Here is a 22,643-nt window from a genome sequence, read left to right as displayed (position 1 = left end):
TGAAACATCCAATTCTTGAATATTCAATTGTAGATGACCAATTTTGTGAGTTAACCACCAGGAGGATTACCTACAGCACAATTAACAATCCATGGACATAGTACAGAGCTCCAGTACTCAAAATATAATCCAAAGACCAGCAACACGGGCATCATCTGGGACTCTGCTAGAAATGAAGCCCTCCCTAAACCTCCCAAGTCAGGACCGATCTGCATTTTAACACGATCCCCGAGTCCTATGCACATTAAATTTTGAGAGGCGCTGGTACAGAGGAAAAAGGATGGCTTTGAAGTCAACCAGAAAAACTTGCGTTCAGATTCCAATTCTACCACTTGTCATGTGTACGAACGTAAGAAAGCAACCTCTCTGCTAAATCGTCACAGCACCATGTTGTGTGCAAAAATGCAAGTTGTTTATCAGCCAAACTTGACAAGCCTACAAAAAACCTCTTAGTCTAAAAACAAGATACAAGGGCTTCCCAGGTGGCGCAGTGGTTAAGAATCCACCTGCCAGTGCAGGGAACACGGGTTCGAGCCCTGGTCCAGGAAGATCCCACATGCCACAGAGAAACTAAGCCTGTGCACCACAACTACTGAGCCTGCGCTCTAGAGCCCGTGAGCCACAACTACTGAGCCCTTGTGACACAACTCCTGAAGCCCGCGTGCCTAGGGCCCGTGCTCCGAAACAAGAGAAGCCACTGCAACGAGAAGGCTGCACACCGCGACCAAGAGTAGCCCCGGTCGCCACAACTAAAGAAAGCCCGTGTGCAGCAACGAAGACCTAACACAGCCAAAAATAAATAAATAAATAAATAAAATTTCTAAATAAATAAAAACAAGAAACAACAATTAAAAACTAACATGATCATGATTTGATACCTAGAACATAGCCAAACTTTTTGTCTAATTACATAGTAAATCCAATCAAGAAGACCTGCTTGTCCTTTGGAAGACTTAGAGCTGAAGGCCTCATATCAAATATGTGTTGGCCTAGATTTCACATGCAGCTTTTCTGAGAAAGTCTATTAAAGTCCATTAAGGGGCAGGTCCATTAAGAACAAGTCTTCTGAATTCCAGGAATACACGACATGTACCATCATCTCTGCTCATCCTGGCACAACTCCTCTGGGATGACAGTAAGATCCCCAGGATTAGGGAACTGAAACAACAGCCATCAGAATAACAGAAGAACTTTTAAGGATTCAGAGAAACACAACGTCAAGTACGGCAGCAGCTTACTTGTGGTTAGCTCACAAACAACTGTGGTCAGTAGGTCTGCTTTAAGGATTCGGAGTGGTGGTTCTCAGCTAGGAGCGATTTTGCCCCCCAAGAGACATTTGACAATATCTGTGGACATTGTTGGTTGTCACAACTTGGGGGGCCGGGGGGAGTTTCTTGCATGTAGTGGGCAGAGGCCAGGGATGCTGCTAGATCCTACAGTGCACAGGACGGCCCCCTGAAACAGAATTATCCAGCCCAAATGTTCCTGTCACCGTTGAGACACCCTGATTTAGAGCCAACCACCAGGAGACAGTGAAGCAAACTCTGAATAAATGTAACTCGTAATTTGAGCACAATCACCTTTTCCCCATAAACCAAGAGATTTCCACCTTACAAAGTTTGCAAATACAAACTAAAATTAAAGGGTGAGGGGAGTAAAAGCTTTCTTCTACCAAATTTGCTTCAGAGCTATAGTGTTTAATGGCTAGACAAAAGCCAAGAAAACCAACCGTTATCCTTTCTGGCAGCAAAATCAGAACAACGAAAAGATTCCAATATTTGTAATGCAGACATGCAGATCAGCATTGGCCTCTAAGGATCTGAGAAAGGATCTGAGAAAAGGCAGATCTGAGAAATGGCAGATCAAATGTGAAAGAAATGAGTCAACCAGAAGTAGTATGTCACATTTAGGAAATAGTCTCATTTTTGTTGATGTTATTTTGGTTTTTTCCAAATTAAAACAACGCTCCCCCCTTCCCTCAACAGTGGCTATTTCTTTCGTGCCTTATGATTATAGCCTAGTAACTTGTGAACTTGAAGACTGACCTTCAAGTTACTGATTTAAGTACTGGTATGACACTGACTAGAACGTATAGAGCACAGTGCCGGGCATGCAGCAGATGTTCAACAAGTGTTTTATAGATGAATGAATCAACGAAGAAACAGGAAATAGGACCTAATTTGGCCCTGTCCATCCTATTTTCAGAATACAGAATAAAGACTTGAGAAGTTTATATCAAAACCATAAATACTGGATATACTGAATCCTCTCAGTATCTAGTTTTCTACAGCAAAAAAAATCCATCAGTCTACAACAGGCCAGAAGCGGTGCTCACTAACGCTCATTTTTCCTGTTCCACACACAACACTCCCTGATGATGTCTCCCTAGTTCTCTGTTCACCATCATTCATGAAGGCGCCCTTCTTTTCATCATCAGCGGAACAGTCCAACAAGCATGGCCTAGAACCCTACCGTGTGCAAATGTATAAAGCGTATGCACGATCAAAAATCAATCAGGGCTTCCCTGGTGGCGCAGTGGTTGAGAGTCCGCCTGCCGATGCAGGGGACACAGGTTCGTGCCCCGGTCTGGGAAGATCCCACATGCCACGGAGCGGCTGGGCCCGTGAGCCATGGCCGCTGGGCCTGCGCGTCCGGAGCCTGTGCTTCGCAACGGGAGAGGCCACAGCAGTGAGAGGCCCGCGTACAGCACACAAAAAAAAAAAGAACTGCTACTCGAATAGGGTCCTTTCTCCTAGTGTGTTAACCAGGCATTTGGTTTCTAAATCCAGGCAGAATCAGCAAATCCACATTAATTAGCCAAGTATCAATTCACATCATAAGTATTTAATTAGCTACCATGATAAGTCTGAGTCCCAATTAATAGCAAGTTTCTCAATATCTAAGGGATGAAAATGTAGGTAGTTATTGCTATTTACAAGGAACAATGGAACATCTCAACAATTTAGTGTGAAAGTTGCTCAAGTGAAGCAGAATAATGAACCTGGATTCAAATGGAAGAACTACCTAAATATGGAATCTTTTGGAAAGCAGCTCATGACGAGCCATAGGCAGGTCTCTGAAGTTGGTAGGAAAGAAAAATAGGACATGAAAGAGATTAAGTGAAGCAACCTAAGTCATACAGCAGATCAAGAGCAGAGAACACTAAAAAGTAGAACACTACGTGAGAAGTAGTAAAATTTGAAAATGTACGTGGACACTATAAAGCACCATACAAACACATAATGCCACCTACTAAATTCATCAACTTAACTACATGCATAATGTTGTCCTTTTTCTCTTTAAGATCAAATTTTGCCCAGCCAAACCCAACAATCTCCAACAATACATGCACGTGCATAGTACACTTCTGTAATGAATCTGTAATGAACTTTATGTCAAGCCATCCTACAGGCAATAAAGGTAAACAACAACTAATTGTTCTCCATCCCCCCTTTCCTCTAACTTGAAAAAGTAACCCATCATAGAGCTCAGGAAGCAAGAAAATGAGGTCCAAGAGGAAGCACATGGTCATGTGTACCTACTTGTGAGGACCCATGTGAAACAGAGCTTGAGGTGACTGGGTGGAGAGTTATCAACAGAAAAGACAACTGAAAAAGAAGCAGCACCAAAACTTCTTGATTTTTCAAGGAGCTCATTCATTCAATAAACAGAGTGGTAGGGGCAAGAAACTGGGAAATGCAAAGAAGGAAGGAAAAGGAATAAGAAGGCAACACAGCAAACTGGTTTTCCATTTATAACTTTAAATTTGAGTCTAATGCACTATAAAACAAAACAGTACATGTTTTAGGTTATGAGATAAGACTGTCTCAACTTATAAGAGAAAAGGTTGCCAATGATCCCTGTGAAACTGTAGGTAAAACAGCATAGGTTACAGGTTCACCACCAAATGAGAGAATGCATATAAACAGCATGACACAGTGCCTACCTAGCACATTAAAAATGCTCAGGGGCTTCCCTGGTGGCGCAGTGGTTGAGAGTCCGCCTGCCGATGCAGGGGACACGGGTTCGTACCCCGGTCTGGGAGGATCCCACATGCTGCAGAGCGGCTGGGCCCGTGAGCCATGGCCGCTGAGCCTGCACGTCCGGAGCCTGTGCTCCGCAACGGGAGAGGCCACAACAGTGAGAGGCCCGCGTACCACAAAAAAAAAAAAAAAAAGCTCAAAAAATGTTAGCAATTACATGAGATTAGTAAAACCTCTTCCTACTTTAATTTGTAAAATATATATACTATGTATCTATGTATGTGTGTGTGTGTATATGTGTGTGTGCATATATATATATGCGTGCACACAAACACACACACACACACACACACACACACACGCTGTGCCTTTCCAAGAAACTTAGATTTGGTGAAAAAAGAAAAATATGCACTGAACTAGGAATTAATACCTAAGTTCTAATTTAGGTATTAATTAGTCAAGTGACCTAAAGCAATAAAATTCTGTCTCAGATCCCTTACTTTGAATTCGTAAAAAAGAGTACATATAAACTAAGAGGGGGGACATTATCTAAAGAACTGATTTACTGCAGTTAGTAAATCATTTATGCAACATGACTTTTCAGCAATTCCTTTATATCACACATCTATAATATTTGCTATTAATTTCTGATTTCTGGTAACTTAGTTTTATATAATTCTTCACAGCCATAGCCCATTCTCAAACAGAAAAAGAAAGCTATAACTGTAGCCACCTGATTATTAAGTAAAATATTGTAAACGAACAAAAAAACCCCAGGGCTTCCCTGGGGGCGCAGCGGTTAAGAATCCGCCTGCCAATGCAGGGGACACGGGTTCGAGCCCTGGTCCAGGAAGATCCCACATGCCGCAGAGCAACTAAGCCTGTGCGCCACAACTACTGAGCCTGCGCTCTAGAGCCCGCGAGCCACAACCACTGAAGCCCATGAGCCTAGAGCCCGTGCTCTGCCACAAGAGAAGCCACCACAATGAGAAGCCTGAGCACCAATGAAGAGTAGCCCCTGCTCTCCGCCACTAGAGAAAGCCCGTGCACAGCAATGAAGACCCAACGCAGCCAAAAATAAATAAATTAAATAAAAAAAATTTTAAAACCCAGACATACCAATACCTGGTGAATTCACCAGACTTTGTACAATCTTGGACCTAGAGAAACTGGACAAGGTTTTTCCTGTTAGCTTTGCCTAGAAATCACAAATTTAGAAAATTAGTATCTGACACATTCAAGTAATATTTTTAAAAGTAGAGTGGGCACAGACAAAAAAAAAAAATAAAACGTTATCAACTTTCTAAAGAATAAGGCTTTAGAATTATCTCTACTCTTGCCTGAGGTCCAGCCAGAAATAAAGCCTTTAACTGCCCGGCTGGCAGAGGCCCAAGCCTGAATCTTAATGACTGAACTGACGACACAGCCAGTTTCTCTTCCAGTCTTCCTTAGTAGACTACTGGGGCCACACTACTAAAATAACTACGCTGGCATGACATTAGGTTCCCAAAACAGAACTCTCCTTGTTCACTTCTAGTATCAAGGGCTGGGAAAGAGGGAAAAGAGCTCAAAAAAATCACCTCGTATCTCTACAGTTTTCATTTTGGAAACATGGCACATTCTGGCCTCACCTCCAGAGACCTCGGAGTCTCCCAGAGCGGCGTGACAGCTTATCTCTGAGTCACCACCTCCACCACGACTGCCCCGTCCAAGCCGCTGGCACCCCTCACCTGGGCTACTGCAATAGCCTTTGAACTGTTCCTGCTCTTTTCCCCACGGTCGCACACATACCATATTTCTCCCTGCTCAAAACCCTCTGCTGGCACCCTCACGTGCTGAGAATAAAACCTGGAATCCTTACCATGGTCTACATGTGCTGGCCTCTGCCTCCTCTGACCCGCTCAAACTCTCCACTCGATCCACCCCCAATACACTGGGTCCCCCTGCCATGTCCTGAACCCAACAAGCCTCTTGCACCTGCCGTTCTCTGTATATTCCTCCAGAATGTACGTGGTCCATTCTCTCACATCCTTCAGGCTTCTGCTCAAACATCACCTCTTCAAAAAGGCCCTCCCAGGCTCCCTGTGTAAATGAGCTGTACCCTTTACAAAGAGAACTAGAAATTAAGAATCAAGGGCCTGGCTGTCACAAGACTGAGAAAGAAGTGAGTACGTAGCGTACAGATGGGCAATGTTTTGAGTGGGCAAGACTACACTGTGAATGACAACGTCCCCTTCGTAACAGCCCACGTGTGAAAACTCCAAAAGGACAGATGTTCACGTCTCATTTCCAGTAAACGCTCCAGCAAGGCCACCCATTTAGTACAATTTTCTAGACTATAAAGCAAAGTGAAGAAGATGTGTTAACTGGTCAGAATAAAGTACTAACTTGAACCAAAATTCTGGGCGGGGCCATGCATCCAGAAAGAGACCACCTGGAGGCTCCTGCTTCCAGGATGGCTGAAAAAGCCCCACCCAGACCCAGCCTCCTGAAGACGGGTAACGTAAACTCTGGACAAAAATACCAAAAAAGCATTACCTGAAAGCACTAGATAGTGAGCAGAAGGCAACAAATTGTGAAGGCGAGCTGAAATGTAGGAAGGAATTACTGACACGGGGAGACTCACTGTTGCTTTTGCCCTGAGAGGACGCCGAAGTCGGTACCATGCAAGACAGCTTAAACTCGCATACAACACCCAAGTCTTTCTGGCCTGAAGAATGAGGAAAAGAGTCTGGGGCAACCACAGCCCCTGGAAGAAAGGAGATTCCAGCATGGAGAGAGCCAGATAGGGGGAGCTCCACATACCGTGTATAAACTGCCCAGTCTCCGGGCCACCCCTGAACCATGCATGCTTGACGCTGTTTGCAAGCAGACCAGCTAAAGACAAAAGGGCTGAACTAACATTTGCGTTGCCACTCGAGAGAGAACGTGCAGTGTGAGTCCAACCAAATTAACTGCCTGCTAAAACTAAAATCTCAACACTTTTCAGAGAAATAAAACAAAATCCACAGTCTTCAGAACATTCACAATGTCTAATACAAAACTGTTGGATGTGATGTACAAAGAACCAGAAAAACATGACCCAGTCCTCAGGAAAAAAAAAAAACTCAATTACAGCAAATACTCAAATGACCCATATGTTGGAATTAGCAGACTAAGATGTTAAAGTAGCTATCATAACTGTGCTCAATGAAGGAAAGCATACTCAGAATGGGAAAAAAACAAAAACAAAACAGGAAATCTCAGCAGAGAAACAAACTGTTATTCTTAAAAACATGGAAATTCTGGAACTGGAAAATATAGTATCTGAAATTTAAAACTGACTCAATGAGCTTAAGAGAAGTGTAGACACAAGTCAGTAAACTTGATGACAGATCAACAGAAACTGTCAAAGATAAAAAAGATTTTAAAAAAATGAACAGAGCCACTGAAGACTGTGGGACAACATCAAAATGTCTAATATACATAGAACGGAGTCCCCAAGAAAAGGAGGGCAGGAATGGGACAGAAAAATATCTGAACAAATACTGAATAAAAATTCCCCAAAATATGATTTAAAAAAACATACATTACTAGACTCAAGAGCCTTAGTGAACCCCAATCAAAACACAAGTCAAAGAAAACCATGCAGAGGTATATCACAGTCAAACTGCTGAAAACCAAATTTAAAGAAAAAGTCTTGAAAGCAGCCAGAGAAAAACAACACATTACATACAGGGAAACAAACATTTGAGAAATCACTGACATATCATTTCAAAGAATGGAGGCCTGGAAACAAGGGAAAATCTTTAAGATGCATGAAAGTGGTGGCCTCCCCACCTAGTAGGGAGTTTTTCAAAAGACAGCCTTCAAAACTCCCGGCACATGGGCTTCCCTGGTGGCGCAGTGGTGGAGAGTCCGCCTGCCGATGCAGGGGACGCGGGTTCGTGTCCCGGTCCGGGAAGATCCCACATGCCGCGGAGCGGCTAGGCCCGTGCGCCATGGCCGCTGAGCCTGCGCGTCCGGAGCCTGTGCTCCGCAACGGGAGAGGCCACAGCGGTGACAGGCCCACGTACCGCAAAAAAAAAAAAAAAAAAAAAAAAAACAAACTCCCGGCACAACGCTACCCTCCATCTGACGTCCATTAAACATTCATGTCTTCTGCTCCAGGAGCTAAGGAATTCGACTATTCAGAAAACAGGCAAGAGACGGCGAGAGAGCAGCCGTGCCACACCATTCAGGTGAGAGGCCCCTGCAGCTGGTGGCACATACACCCCATCCCCCTGGGGGCAGTACTGTCACCACGCCCAGGCCCTACCCCATGTGAGCTGAAATGCCCTTTACATAAAGCATTTGGGGCAGGAGGGTGGCCCTGAAGATCACATTTACTCTAAGCCAGACCCGAGGTCGTTTCCCCTTTGTTATGTAAGTAATAGAAAAGAATGAGGGATTTTAACATATTAAGCCCAGCAGGTACCCCCTAAGACAACCCCTCTTTCCTTACACAAACAGCTAGCGATCATGCCCACTGTGCTGCCGGCACCCTGAGCAGAAGAGAAGCACAAACTGCCCAGGATTTTCAGAAATGGCATGTAGGTTCGTGGGTTGATTCTTTTAGCCAAAATGCTCATTTCAAATCATTTTCCCTGAAGGACTGGAATCGGACAGACTGCCTGGGAACCACTCTGCTGCTAACTTTACAAAGACCTGTTAACTGTAACATAATGGATAGGTCAGGTCTTCACCCTCGGTGGACAATCCACTCTGAGATGCTTCATAACAGTGCCATTCTCCCACAGGGGAGAGCTGCCAGTCCCTTGTAGCCCTGATACCTGGGTAGTGTTGACTCTATGCCCAAGAGGTTGACAATTCAACTGCTGCCCAAAAAAAACTGCCTCTCTTAAATAGAAAACAGTCCAAATATTTAGAGAATGGAGTGAAACTGTCCAGCTTGAAAGTGTTTTTTCTTTTTCAGAAGAACCTGAAAAAAATGTGTATATGAACAAGCTATTCAAAAACAGCCCATTTGGGGGCTTCCCTGGTGGCGCAGTGGTTGAGAGTCCGCCTGCCAATGCAGGGAACACGGGTTCGTGCCCCGATCCGGGAGGATCCCACATGCCGCGGAGTGGCTGGGCCCATGAGCCATGGCCGCTGGGCCTGCGCGTCCAGAGCCTGTGCTCCGCAACGGGAGAGGCCACAACAGTGAGAGGCCCGCGTAACGCCAAAAAAAAAAAAACAAAAAAACAAAAAAAAACAGCCCATTTGGAAAGTCTCTGGCATTTTCTGACTAGGCATTGTATTGTTGCAATGAGCTACCCAGTAATCAAAGAGGACTACTTATTTCCCACCAGAGTTAAAAGGAAGGATTAGTTCTGGTAAGTTCTCGGACGAATTTCAGTCGCTGTTAACTGTGGTGGCATCAGCTTCTCTACATCCCTATCAAATTCAAAGAAAACTCAGGAAAATGGAAAACAAAGGCTGCTTTATTATTCTATCTGAGTAGCATCTACCTTTCACAGAACAATTTTTTTTTTTTTTAAATTTCAATGACATTCAAAAAGTTGTAACTAGGGCCTCCCTGGTGGCGCAAGTGGTTGAGAGTCCGCCTGCCGATGCAGGGGATACGGGTTCGTGCCCCGGTCTGGGAGGATCCCATATGCCGCGGAGCGGCTGGGCCCGTGAGCCATGGCCGCTGAGCCTGCGCGTCCGGAGCCTGCGCGTCCGGAGCCTGTGCTCCGCGACGGGGGAGGCCACAACAGTGAGAGGCCCGCATACCACAAAAAAAAAAAAAAAAAAAAAAAAAAAAAGTTGTAACTAAGAAAATAAGTGAAATGTATTTGGGAAGACGTCAATAAAAAAAAATCTCCCCGTTCAGCACTTTCTTAATATACACGATAAATTCTGGGATCAAAAGTTTGTAGAGGGCTTCCCTGGTGGCGCAGTGGTTGAGAGTCCACCTGCCGATGCAGGGGACACGGGTTCGTGCCCCGGTCCAGGAAGATCCCACGTGCCATGGAGCGGCTGGGCCCGTGAGCCATGGCTGCTGAGCCTGCGCGTCCGGAGCCTGTGCTCCGCAACGGGAGAGGCCACAGCAGTGAGAGGCCCGCATACCGCAAAAAAAAAAAAAAAGTTTGTAGAACCCTACAGTCTTTGAATAGCCTCAGATTATAAATTCAATTAAGTAAAATACAAGAAAAGATTAGCAGCAGTAGTAAGAGAGTAGCAGGATTCCTAAGAAAGAAAATTTAAAACAAAGATTTGTACAAGAGAAGAGAAAGTGGTAACAGTTCTGACACAAGGGAAATTATACAGCAGATACAAGAAGGCTTCATCAGTGAAGTGAGTCCTTAACAGAAACAGAACACCCATGCTGCCCTCCATCTCCTTTGACAGGAAGGAATAAGTAGGAATCAAATAATTTTGGGGCACCTTTCTAGATCCCTTACTTGTACTATCTTAGATTCCTCTTTAATCCTGAAGTCAAAGGAGTTAATTAACTTACCAAAGATGACAAAATGACTACTTAATCCCAGGTCTATATCACTCCAAAATGCATACTTTTCCATTATACCATGATGCTGCTTAGAAAATATTTCACATGAATTAGTTCCTTAATGAAATAAATTTTTTAAAAACTGGTGTAGCCTGAACATTCCTCTTCTAGGCAAATTCTTCCTAAATATTACACTAATTTTCTTAAGCAAGCTTCTAGCAAGATGGCCCATCAGACCTTTGCCCTTCTGTGCTACCTTTTTCTGGAAAGTACCTAAGCTGCAGGGTAAGTAGTTGCCAGGTGGCTTAAGATTTGCTCTAGGGCCTCACATTTAAGAGAAATGGGTCATCTCCCTCTAGACTGACAAGTTTACATCAGAAGGTGGATAAACAAAGTACTCAGAACTAAAGCTCTACCCTGCATATTTGGCTGTTATTTTTCCTGTAAAATACAGCATCCTAACCATAACAGATGGAGTAAAGAATGAGAAAGAACCTGCAAGCGACTACAGAAAAGGTTCAGGACCTCCAGCTCCAAAAATATCAAACCCCAATGCCAGTCTCCCAGAGGACTTGTATCCGATCCTGTGAAATGAAACATCCTAAATCCTTTGGGAGGTGATTAAAACCAGAGCTTCTGGAATCAGACACACTAAGACTCAGCTCTTCCATGATTGCTAATCATGACCTTGGGCAAAATAATTAACCTCTCTAAGCCGCAGTTTCCACAGACTTAAAATGAAGAAACCATACTAGTTCATTACATAAGTTCCACAAATGCTAAATTATAGTGCCTAGACTATGAGTGCTTCTTAAATGTTAGCTTTTCATCATCATTCTCATTATCAACATCTTTGTGATGACACAGAATAAGTCCACGAGGTCAATGACAGGGTTTTGTAAACCTTCACGGGGCCAGTTTCGGTACTGGAGCGTCTTCGAAGATTTCTGAAGTAAGTAGCAGAGAGGGAACTGGCAAGGCCTGAAAGGAATGAAATAGAAGCAAGGAGAAAATTTCATGGGGAAAGAATCTGTATAGGTTTTTTTTTTTTTTAAAAAAAAAGCACGTTTATGGAAAAGAGATTAAGAATGAATTCCTCTCTCATGCAGTAAAACGAAAGGCTCATGCTTCTATTACCATGATGGGGACGCCAATGTCAGGCCACAGGAGGTCCTCTGAGGGCAGCCTGGGAGAATTCCACACCACCACGACCTTGTTCAGGTAAGGGAGGCCGTTCAGCCTCTCGAGCGAGTTCATGAGCACCTCCTCCCGCTCGTAGGTCAGCATCACGACCGTGAACTGCTCCCGCGGCACGTTGCCGCCCAGCGAGGCCTGGAACTCCTTGCCGGAGCCCCCGGCCCCGCCACCAATAGGCCGAAAGCCAGTCCCGGAGCCCAAGAATTTGGCCTCTGAGGGCAGCACAGGGTCAAACGGTGTGTGGGGGAAAAGATGGAAAGGTCCTGGCGCAGAGTTCCAGCTGCGATAGAAGTCCGTGACGGTCAAGGTGAAGTTGCGGAGGTACTTGGGGGAGGCGTAGGGCGGCTCCGTCTCCACGGGCCCCAGGTCCAAGTCCCCGTTGTCGGCCATGTTGGGGTCGGTGCCGGCTGCCTTGCCTGAGCGATGGGGGATCTCGGCCGCCGCCTCTTCCCGGATGGGAGCGGCTGGGATCTGGATGCGAGTCCTAATCACAGCCAGCACGGTACTGAAAATACTGTCCGAGGTGGAGAAGTAAGTCTCCCAGAGGAAGCGGCCTTGCCGCCTCATGGCCAGGAGGTCACTGTCCGAGAGGCTCCGTAGTAGGAAGTGGACCTCGGTCACGCGCGGCTTGGGCACCAGCAGGGCGGCCTCGCTCCACTGCAGCACGTCCTGGTAAGGAAGCTGCACGTGCTCCCCCAGCACAACCGGGACAGCACCGACCTCCAGGGCTTCGAAGAGCCGTGTGGCACAGCCAGAGGAAATAACCAAGCGAGGGTCCCCGGGAGTGATAATGAGGGCAAAGGTGGAGAGCTTCAGTAACTCTAAGCGGTCTTCCCGCTCCCCACACAGCGCCCACTCAGTAGGCAGACTGGGTTTAGGCTGGTTTTTGCAGGTGAATTCTACCAGGACCTGATCTAGTTTGCTGTCCTGCACTGCCTTGAGGGTGGCGATGATACGATCATCGTAGTCGGCTGGAGGGTCACCCTCCATCTCCTCCTCAAAGGAGCGGGCCTCCTGAAGGCTGGATCTCAGCGACTCGATCTTCTCACCCTGGAAGGTGAAGAGATATTTCCGCTTCACCGGCACCTGTGGTGGGATGTCCATGAAGTTGGGCTCTGACATGGCGTGGACTAGCGGCGACACCACCAAGTCAAAGCCGGGCCGGTACTGGGCAGCATAGAAGGTGGACTGGGCCACCATGGCCCGGCCCGTACTGACATTGTACAGTAAATTCTGGGTGTCCGACTTCCGAGACAGATTGATGATGACGTGGTTGTGTCCGTCTGTCCGCCAGTGTGGTAGGGAGTACAGCTGCTTCTCCAGGTCAGCAGGCCGCAGCACTCCCGGCTCCTGCATTTCCCCCACTAGGATCACATAAAGGCAGGCAATATCTGCATTTTCCGTAACATAAACGTTGGCTCGTGCTGTGGCCTGAAAAGCCTGCTTGACCAAGGGATCCAGGTAGCTGCCAAAGGCAAACTGGTCACTGTCATAAACATAGACCGGGAAACCAGAGGTGAGAGGGCAACGAGAATAATCAAAACAGTTGTGCAGCCGGCAGCTCCGCAGGGCCTTTGGGGGAGGGAGGCCGATATCGTCCTTCTCTGGGAGGAGTCGGATGGGCAGAGAGAGTTTGGGCTGGTTTTGGGCCATCAGCTCTTTGTAAGAGTGCTCGGTCTGGCTGATGACGTTCTTGAGCTGAAGCAGGTCCTGCTTGGCATTCTCAATGCTCTTCTTACAGGCCTCGATCTTCAGGTTCAGCTTGGCGATTTCACTGTTCAGCTCTTGCCGCTTGGCTTCCAGCTGCAACAGCTCTTCACTTACGGACTCTCGAATGCGGCAGAGATCCAGCACGTGCTTCACCTCGCAGAGCTCGTTACCAGCCCGTGGGCCAAAGATCCGCTTGCCGGCCTCATCCGCTTCGTCCAGGGTGGTGAGATAATAGTGGGCGATTAGGGGGAAGAACACCAGGATGATGAACAGCGTGAAGCTGAGCCACGTGAGCCGGATGCGGTTGGACCACCGCAGCACGCAGGTCTGACCTCCGTTGCCCACGCCCCCATTCCGCAACATGGTGTAGCCCGTCGTGAGTTCCTCTGTGGCTCCTGCCCCTGCGGGTCACGTTGGGTCACTCGCCATAACCACGAGTCGCTGTCAGACGAGACGCAACCTCCTCTCACCCCCGTGTTTCCGAAAGAGTTAGTGCGCTCCCTGGACAAGGCACCAAATAGAACGGAAATTTCATTTTCCTCAGCTGTGACTGAAATGGTCTCTGACCCTACTCCAGCAGATTTTAAGTTCTGATTGTTGACCAAAGAACAGGTCCTTAATCTTTATCAAATAGTAAAAGGTACCACATTGTTGATGAGATGGAAGGGAAGAGGCCCCTGATGGTGGAACCCAGGAAAGATACCCAGGAATCAGCTTGACTTTGTCAACTGCCATAGCTCTCGTTCCTTGGTTTTGCTGACCAACATATATGCATAGTTACTATTCAAAGTTATAAAGTAGCTGGTTAGAACAGAAATAAATGCCAGCCTCTCAACAGTGTCATTGCCAACAATCAGGCCTGCAAAGGAAAGAGAAGCACGTCAGTCTTGAAGACATTATGTTCAACAAGCCTGCTCTCCCCCCGTTAACTTTCTGGAAAATGCTTAAATCTTATAAGATGGAACAATGGTTGATCACTGGTGTGTGTCTCACATAACATTTTAAGTCCAATGTAGGTTTTGTTTGGTATGGATATTTTACTTGTGGTTAGTAAGAGATGCATAAGGTAAGTGTCCAAAATCAGTTTCAGTGTTTACACACACACACCTTCTTCCTATTTAATTGGCTATAGAGTGGCATTAGAGCCGTATAAAATGATTACCAGCTACATTCAACAGAGGGCAAAAATGTTCACAACAATTTGTTAGTCTAGACTTAGGCATCATCATTAGACAAAGAGAAGCACCCTCCTATCTATGTTCATTCCTGACATGAAAGTTGCCTTTTGAACTATTGGAAAACAAACAAACAAACAAAAAAACACCTCTGTGAGAAGCTCCATTTGTTATATTCAGAGTTGAAAAAAGCTGACGAGAACTCTCTTGATCTTTACCCAGCAATGGGTGCAGCAATTCAGAGATAAAATGTATTTTCCAGTTTGCTTCTCATTTATCTAGTTAGCACCCATCATGTGCTCCTCCTTAAAATATAAATAGTAACTTGGTCTTTCAGAAAGAACACTATACTTAGAAATGAGGGGCATTATTTCTTATCCTTGGAAGAGATTTGCTGTCAGACCTTACGCCCCAGGTTTCTAATCTCCCAAAATGGAGATAAGTGTACGGAGATAACAACATATATTGTGTTGCTATGAAAATAAAGGACAGAGGATGTGAGGGTACTTCAGGCTAAAAAACCTTGAACCAGCATTCCCAGTCCTATTCTCGTACCAAACTTTGCTATCACAGGTGACAAAAGCTTTTCACTTGCTTTCACCTTAAATTCAATACATCTAGAAGTGAATTCATAACGTTCTGTGCCAAAGAATACCCCCAATTTCCTTCATTCATTCCCCCAAAAAAGTATTTACCATACTCCTTCCATGTCTAAGACATGCTAAGTATAACTGTGGGCAAATCTAGGATGTAAAGTAATCCTCGACCTCATGGAACTTCCTTTAGCCTAAAAAGACATAAACAAATAGCAAGGATACTACCACAAGGCAGTGTGAAGTAAGTAGTACTTTTTGGATGCTCAGTCACTCTCTCTAGCTTCTACCTTTGTTAAGGATATATAACTATTAAATGTTTGATAGCATCTTCTCTCCCTTTAAATAAAAAGTGATGACAATGTTACTAAAAGCTTTGAATAAGGAAACCACGAGATAAGGACAACAAAAACCAAAAAATAATCAATCATGGAAAAGCATAAATTTGATCTAAACTTGATAATTAACAGCTGACCAAATATCCCCAAGAATGTAGGTCAAAGTTTCTAAAGCATTATCCTTTTAATTCAAATGTTAAAATCTCTCTTTTTGGTTTCAAAAAAACGTTCTCTGCACTTACGATCAAATCGTAACAAAGATAGGATGGAGGGCTTCCCTGGTGGCGCAGTGGTTGAGAGTCTGCCTGCCGATGCAGGGGACACGGGTTCGTGCCCCAGTCCGGGAAGATCCCACATGCCGCGGAGCAGCCGGGCCCGTGAGCCATGGCCGCTGAGCCTGCGCATCGGGAGCCTGTGCTCCGCAACGGGAGAGGCCACAACAGTGAGAGGCCCGCGTACCGCAAAAAAAAGAATGGAGTGGAGGAAAAATAGAAGGCATAATCCAGGCAACTCAGCTGATTCACTCCCTTCTTACCATATGGCTCAGGGTCCTTTCCTTTCTCTGACTCATGTAGCATTACACTTCAGTATACAATTTCTGGAAATAGTGAACTCCGGGGCTTGCTCTCCTGATAGAAAACAGAGAAGTGACATGCTATTAGAAAAATACTCAATACTGAAGGTGCTATTAAAGGATTTATTTACTGCCTACTATGAAAAGGTTTCTCTTATGTATATAAGGTGAGCATAGAATTTATTGCTCAAATGGAGGCACTGTTTTAAGTGAAAAGGGGTCCTATTAATAAATACACTGGGACAAGCATAAATCGGCATTCTCAAAGGCAAACCACCCAGCTATATGGTTACTTATTTATGAGCTCTAAGAGGGAATAAACCAAAATGCTAAAACGTAGAAAAATCCTTACCTTTTAGAAGTATATACTGAGATATTTATAGAGGATTTCCCTGGAATTTGCTTAAAAATAAACAGGATGGGGGTGGTGAGGAGTATTCTGGGATATCAGTGAAACAAGATTAGCCATGAGCGAATTGCTGTTGACACTGAATTATGGGGATACATGCATGTCTGCTTTTATATATGTTTAACATTTCTCATATTAAAAACTCAAAAATAAATTATACAGAGTCTAAACAAACTGTTTTTTAAAAGTTATTTGGAGACTGACGCTAGTTAATCTAATATAGTGCTACCAACCTACAGTGAACAGAACTGGGAACAGAAACAAACGTTCTAATGGAAACCAGTAATTCAACAATGACTCAAAAAAATTTATCCCCCTCAAGTTCCGTCTCTTTTACTGAAATTACTGAATTTACTGTCATCAGTGACCAAAAGCATGAACTTTCTTTCCTAAACAGCTAATTAAGTTACTGCAAGCACAAGAGAAAAAGAAAACGCTTAGAACCTCTTCTGTCATTCTCTGGAAAATGACAACGAAGGTATTAGGATCTAGAAATAAATGTCACCTGAAACGCTGATAAGGAGCAATCTCATTCATTCTGTCATCTGCCACAGCGCTGAACGCCCAACTTGTCAGCCTGCCCCCTACGATGCATTCTACGCACAGCAATCAGAATCATCTTCTTAAAACATGAGTTAGACCAGGGATCTCCTTTCCTTAAAAATTTTCAGTGCTTTCCCGCTACACTGCCAGGCACTTCATAACTAGCTCCCCGACCACCAAGCTAATTGCATATGACGTCACTGCCACACTTGCTCGTTCAGCTTTAGCTACACTGGCCTCCTGGCAATTCTTCAACCAGCGAAGCTCTTAACTGCTTCAGAAGCTTTATACTTGCTGATCTTTTAGTCTCGAATGCTCTTCCCCAGGCTCTTCTCTGGTTGACTCCTTCTCATCCTTCAGATCTTAATTTCTTGATATTCCTGTTTAAGGTAGCCTTTCTTACCCCCTGACACTTTCTGGCACTGATCTACTGATTTCCTTCATAATACCTTTTCATGTATGTATTGTCCCTTTCTGCTTTGCTGGCATCCAGTCGTCCTCCTACCTCATATAGAAAGTGCTCCCCAAGGCTTTTGACATAATCTGGTACTGAATCCATTCGCTGAAATGGCGTCAACCCCCAAAGTACCCCCAAAATACTAGTAGACCAGTATTTCCAGCTCCCTAAAGGATACCTCCCCTAGGATACACTATGGCCATTACATGATTTGAAATATTCCCTCTTTCCAATAACTTTCAGTTCTGCCCATGATATTACACTCTTCTAGTCTTACAAACTAGAAACAATGTGATATACAGCAAGGAGTATAGACCTCAGAGCTAGCCAGACCTGGATCAAACCCCAGCTTTGTAAGCTATTAGATGGTCACTTAACCACTCTGAGCTGCATTTTTTTCTTAAGTAAAAGAGAACACTCATGTTCAGGATTGTTATAAGAATCAGAGATACAGCAGTGAGTAAAAAATACCCTGTAGAGTATCTCGCATATAGTAATCTATTTATTAGCTACAAGTCCTGGAGTTATTTTTAGATCTGCCAAACTGCATCCATTCTTTTTTGTAATAATAATAACTATGGTAATAATATATTTATAATAATAATAATTTACAATAATGTTTGCATTTATCCCTTCCTTTTATACAACTGCCTTCAACCTAGTACTGGACCATAACAAACCATTACTCCTAATCTCACATTCCCCATCAGTTTATCCTGCGCATTATTATAAATCAATCTTTTTTATTTCATCTAATAATGCTTTAGCTTGAATAATTTCAACTGACCTGTCTTTGAGTTCACTAAACCATTCTTCTGCTATTTCTAGTTTAAGGTTAATTCCATCCAATAAATTCTTAATTTCAGGAATTATATTTTTCAGTTCAAGAATGTCCATTAAGTTCTTTTTTAGAGATTCCATTTCTCTATTGAAATTCTTCATCTATTAATTTTTCCATCTTTTCCTCCATTTCCTTTAGCATATTTATGAGAATTAAATTTCTTATCTAATTCCAACATCTGGGGCACCTGTGGATTTTATTCTATTTTTCTCTTGATTGTAGGTCATATTTACCCGTTTCTTTGTAATCTTATGATTTTTTTTTTTTTTTTTTTTTTTTTTTTTTTTTGGTGGTACGCAGGCCTCTCACTGTTGTGCCCTCTCCCGTTGTGGAGCAAGGCTCCGGACGCGCAGGCTCAGCGGCCATGGCTCACGGGCCCAGCCGCTCCGCGGCATGTGGGATCTTCCCGGACCGGGGCACGAACCCGCGTCCCCTGCATCGGCAAGCGGACTCTCAACCACTGCGCCACCAGAGAAGCCCCTTATGATTGTTTATTGTGTGCTGGACACTGTTTAGAAGAACTATAAACACTGAAGTAAACACTTTCCCAAGAGATGGCATACTTTTCTGTCAGTTTTTTTTTTTTAAACCCTCTACCAGTCTGGCAGTTATATATTCAATTTATGACTTAAATTGAAAATTTAACATTATCTCTAATATTTTATCCCTCTTTTTAATAAAAGATCTTTACCTATGATGACCTCTCTTGACTTGTACGTCAATATTAACTGATATTTTAGCTCCACCTTGTTTTTACACTCTTAATGTTAGCCCTTATTATCATTAATGCAATTCATGCTTGTTTAGATTCACCCACATATTTACCAATTTCCCTATTCAGAATTCCATTCCTTTTTGCATTTCATTCCTTCCCTCTGGTTGTTTCCTTTTTCCTGAAGTAGTGCCTCCAGTGAGAGTCTGTTGGTGGTAAACTCTGTTTTCTTGTGAAAACACTTTATTTCACCCCAAATCCTGAATAATGATCTAGCTGGATATACCATTCTAGGTTAATAATTCTTTTCCACCAACACTGAAGAATCCTCTGGATTCTATTATTGCTGTTGAGATATGAGATGTCGGTCTAATTGTTGTGCCTTGTGGATAACCTGACTTTTCATTCTGGCTATAGTTAAGATCTTTTCACCTTTAGAATTCTGCATGTGTCTACATGTGTAATCTGGGGGGTGGGGGACGCTCAGCACTCATCAAACTTTCTGGTTCTTAAGATGTGTGTCTTTCATCAAACCAGAAAAGTCTCAGTCATTATCGGTTTGCTTTTTTTGTTTGTCTAGTCTTAGTTTGTTTAGTTTGTTGGTTATCTATCTGTATAGTGCCTGTCACTCATTCTCTCCTTTTTGAACTCCTGTTAGATGACGAGACATACGTCAGACCTCCTCGTTTCACACTCCACGTCTTTAAACCTTTCTTCTATATATTCTCTTTTGTCCTTTGTGCTATCATCTGGAAATTTCCTCAGGTCTCTCCAGCTGAGGGCTCAGGAAATGTTTTCAGTAAAGAGCCAGAGAGTAAATATATTAGGTTTTGGGAGCCACATACAGTCTATGTAGAATATTTTCATTTGTCTCTTTTTTTAAAACAACCCTTCAAAAATGTAAAAACCATTCTTTCCATGCAGGCTGTAAAAAATAAGCCACAACCAAGATGTACCCCACAAGCCATTGTGTGCCAACTCCTGATCTAACTCATTAATTCTCTATTCTGTGTCAAAGCGGTTGTGTATCCTACCCACTGAGTTTTAATTTCAATGACTATTTTACATTTCCAGAAATTCTATTGACCCTTTTTAAAAATGTGTCTGATTTTTACGATAGCACCTATTCTTTCTCACGTTTTCTATTCCTCTCTTCAGGTGTTTAGTTTGTTCTGTCTGCTGATTCTTGCTCATAGAGGAATAGTAGATTGTTTCCTCCCATGCTTTATAATTCTGTATTGAGTTCATTTTTAGTTGTGCTTTATTTCTGGGAAATCTATGTGGTCTGGGTTGAGGACACGTCCCTCCAGAACAATTTCTGTCTTCCAGATACCTCTGTCATACTATCAGCCTTACATCACTTTTTTTTTTTTTTTTTGCAGTACGCGGGCCTCTCACTGTTGTGGCCTCTCCCGCTGTGGAGCACAGGCTCCGGACGTACAAGCTCCGCGGCCATGGCTCACGGGCCCAGCCGCTCCGCGGCATGTGGGATCTTCCCGGATCGGGGCACGAACCCGTGTCGCCTCATCGGCAGGCAGACTCTCAACCACTGCGCCACCGGGGAAGGCCCTACACCACTTTTTATGTCAATTCTCAGTCTGGAGATTCTCCCAGATCCCACAAGTACTGTAAATTTGAACACAAAACTCATATGAAGGGAAATCCATGGTCATGAGTTCTCAGTGAATATTCCCTTCCCCAACCAGCTCTGGATCTTGCTAAGAGAGACATCTCTCTGGTGTGCTCACAGGTAGATTTTTTTTCTACTCTATCCACTCCTTTAGTGAATGTTCAACCCTTTGAAGATCCATACTCTTATCTGGTGCCTCAGTTTAACACTCACAGGCGCAAGGTTCTTTCTCTTATCTTTGTGGAAACTAAAATGCAAGTTACTAAAACTGGAAAACACCCTAAGGGGCTATAGCCTCAGACTGCTCATCAGATGCTTTTTCAATCCCCAACCTCCCCTGCCCCCACCCTGCTTTTTTATTTTAATAAGGATTTATCTTTCTTGAGAGTGAAATATGCATTTTGTAGCAGGAGGGGTTTATATTGATCTAGTCTTCTATTTTGCCAAAACCAGAGATCGCCTCCAGTCTTTTGTCTATGCATGAATACACATGCTTACAAAAATGGGATATATGTTCTTTTTTGTAATCTGATTTCTTCCACTTATAACAAGAACAGTGTAATGCCCCACATCATTAGACGCTATACTACATGATCATCAATAACTGAATACAGCAAGACCATAATTTATTTAACCAGTCCCCTTTTGTTAGACATTTGTTTCCAATTTTTCACTATAATCAAAGCTATAACAACTATTTTTGTAGCTATCTTTGCATACATCCACAGTCATTTCCTTAGAAAGAAAATTTCAACATAGGTCAGAGCAAGAATATCTTACCATTTTAAAAATTACTGTCTACGAGAAAGATGACCACTTATCCTCCCACCAACAATACAGAGGGCATCCGTTCGCCAATAATGGTGTGACAGAAATGGTTATTACTCCATGAGAATGTACTTGCTCTCCTACATTTCCCACTCTGCCTTACAGTTTGGCTGCAGCCGTTAAGACTAGTTCTTGCCAAAGGGAATGTGAGTAGAAGTAAGGTATCCTTTCCAGTACAAGGCAGTTAAGAATAGCCATGGATTCTTCTTCCCCCCACCACTCGAGAGACTGAAAGCAAAAAACTCTAAAACTATGAAGTGGCAAGATAAAAGCAACCCAGACTCGAGTCACCACTGGAGAGGAGCCACGGAAGAGCGTCAACTGAATTGTGAAGAGTGAGAAATAAACTTCTCTTATGTTAGGCCACTACGATTTCAGAGTCTGCTGCTGCAGTTAAGCATTAATTAACCTAATTAATCCAACCGAATGCCTTTTTTTAAAAAAAGACAGTTTGATAAAATGTCATTCTATTGTTTTAATTTACCCCTTATTATTGGAGGTCGAACAATTTTTGCTCATTGAGTATCTGTACTTCTCTTTTCATGCACTATCAGTTCATGTGTTTTGCCAATTTTTCCATCTCTAAATGTTTTTTCTTTTCTTTTTTTTTTTTACATTAGTCTGCTGCCCATAATCACTCTTCTGCTGAACTTCCACGATCCTCTATAATCAAGGATGGCTCTACCTACATGCCCTACTTCAAGTATTCCACGTACGTTCAGTGAATCTTTCAAGCTCAACCCTACACAAAGAACGAGCTGGCTCAAGTTGTGCTCTTTCTCCAACCTTCTCCATCTCACTTGCCCAACAGACTCACAGGACACTTGGAACAGCATTCTTCCTCTTTTCCACCTATCCCACTTATTCTCTGGGGCCATTTTAGAGTCCCACCTCTTCCACATAGTTTTCTCTAACTACACTTGATTTCTGAACTCTCTAAATTCCCACTGTATTCAGTATTAGAGGATTCAGAATTTGATCAACTGTTCATTAGTTTCATTTAAGCAATTTGTTTCTCTCCAGCTGGACTTAAAAACTCCTTGTAGAATGAAACTATTTTTCTGACCTCTTTTGAAATCCCTCTGCAAAATATCACATAGTTCTGGGTTCCAGGTCACTGCTCAATAAATAACAATACTAGATGAAAGTCTTAGTTTACATTTTCATTTTCAATCAAGTTT

General features: G+C 43.6%; 1 protein-coding gene across 6 annotated transcripts in view; it reads right to left on the bottom strand.

The window, feature by feature from the left end:
- EXTL3 (exostosin like glycosyltransferase 3) overlaps positions 1 to 22,643 on the bottom strand; it is a 131,650-nt gene that overhangs the window by 32,360 nt on the left and 76,647 nt on the right. For 4 of the 6 annotated variants that reach the window (XM_060102617.1, XM_060102616.1, XM_060102619.1 and 1 more), the window contains 2 exons: positions 16,004 to 16,097; positions 11,593 to 14,221 (listed from right to left, as the gene is read on the bottom strand). In XM_060102617.1, coding sequence (XP_059958600.1) covers positions 11,593 to 13,725 — 2,133 coding nt within the window. In that variant the 5' untranslated portion in view covers positions 13,726 to 14,221; positions 16,004 to 16,097. The remainder of the gene's footprint in view (positions 1 to 11,592; positions 14,222 to 16,003; positions 16,098 to 22,643) is intronic. The other 2 variants (XM_060102621.1, XM_060102620.1) reach the window with 1 other exon arrangement.

The sequence above is a fragment of the Mesoplodon densirostris genome, chromosome 6, assembly GCF_025265405.1.
Source record: "Mesoplodon densirostris isolate mMesDen1 chromosome 6, mMesDen1 primary haplotype, whole genome shotgun sequence".
NCBI lineage: Eukaryota > Metazoa > Chordata > Mammalia > Artiodactyla > Ziphiidae > Mesoplodon > Mesoplodon densirostris.
Note: the sequence above shows the minus strand (reverse complement) of the source record. Positions and strands in the feature narration are given on the sequence as shown.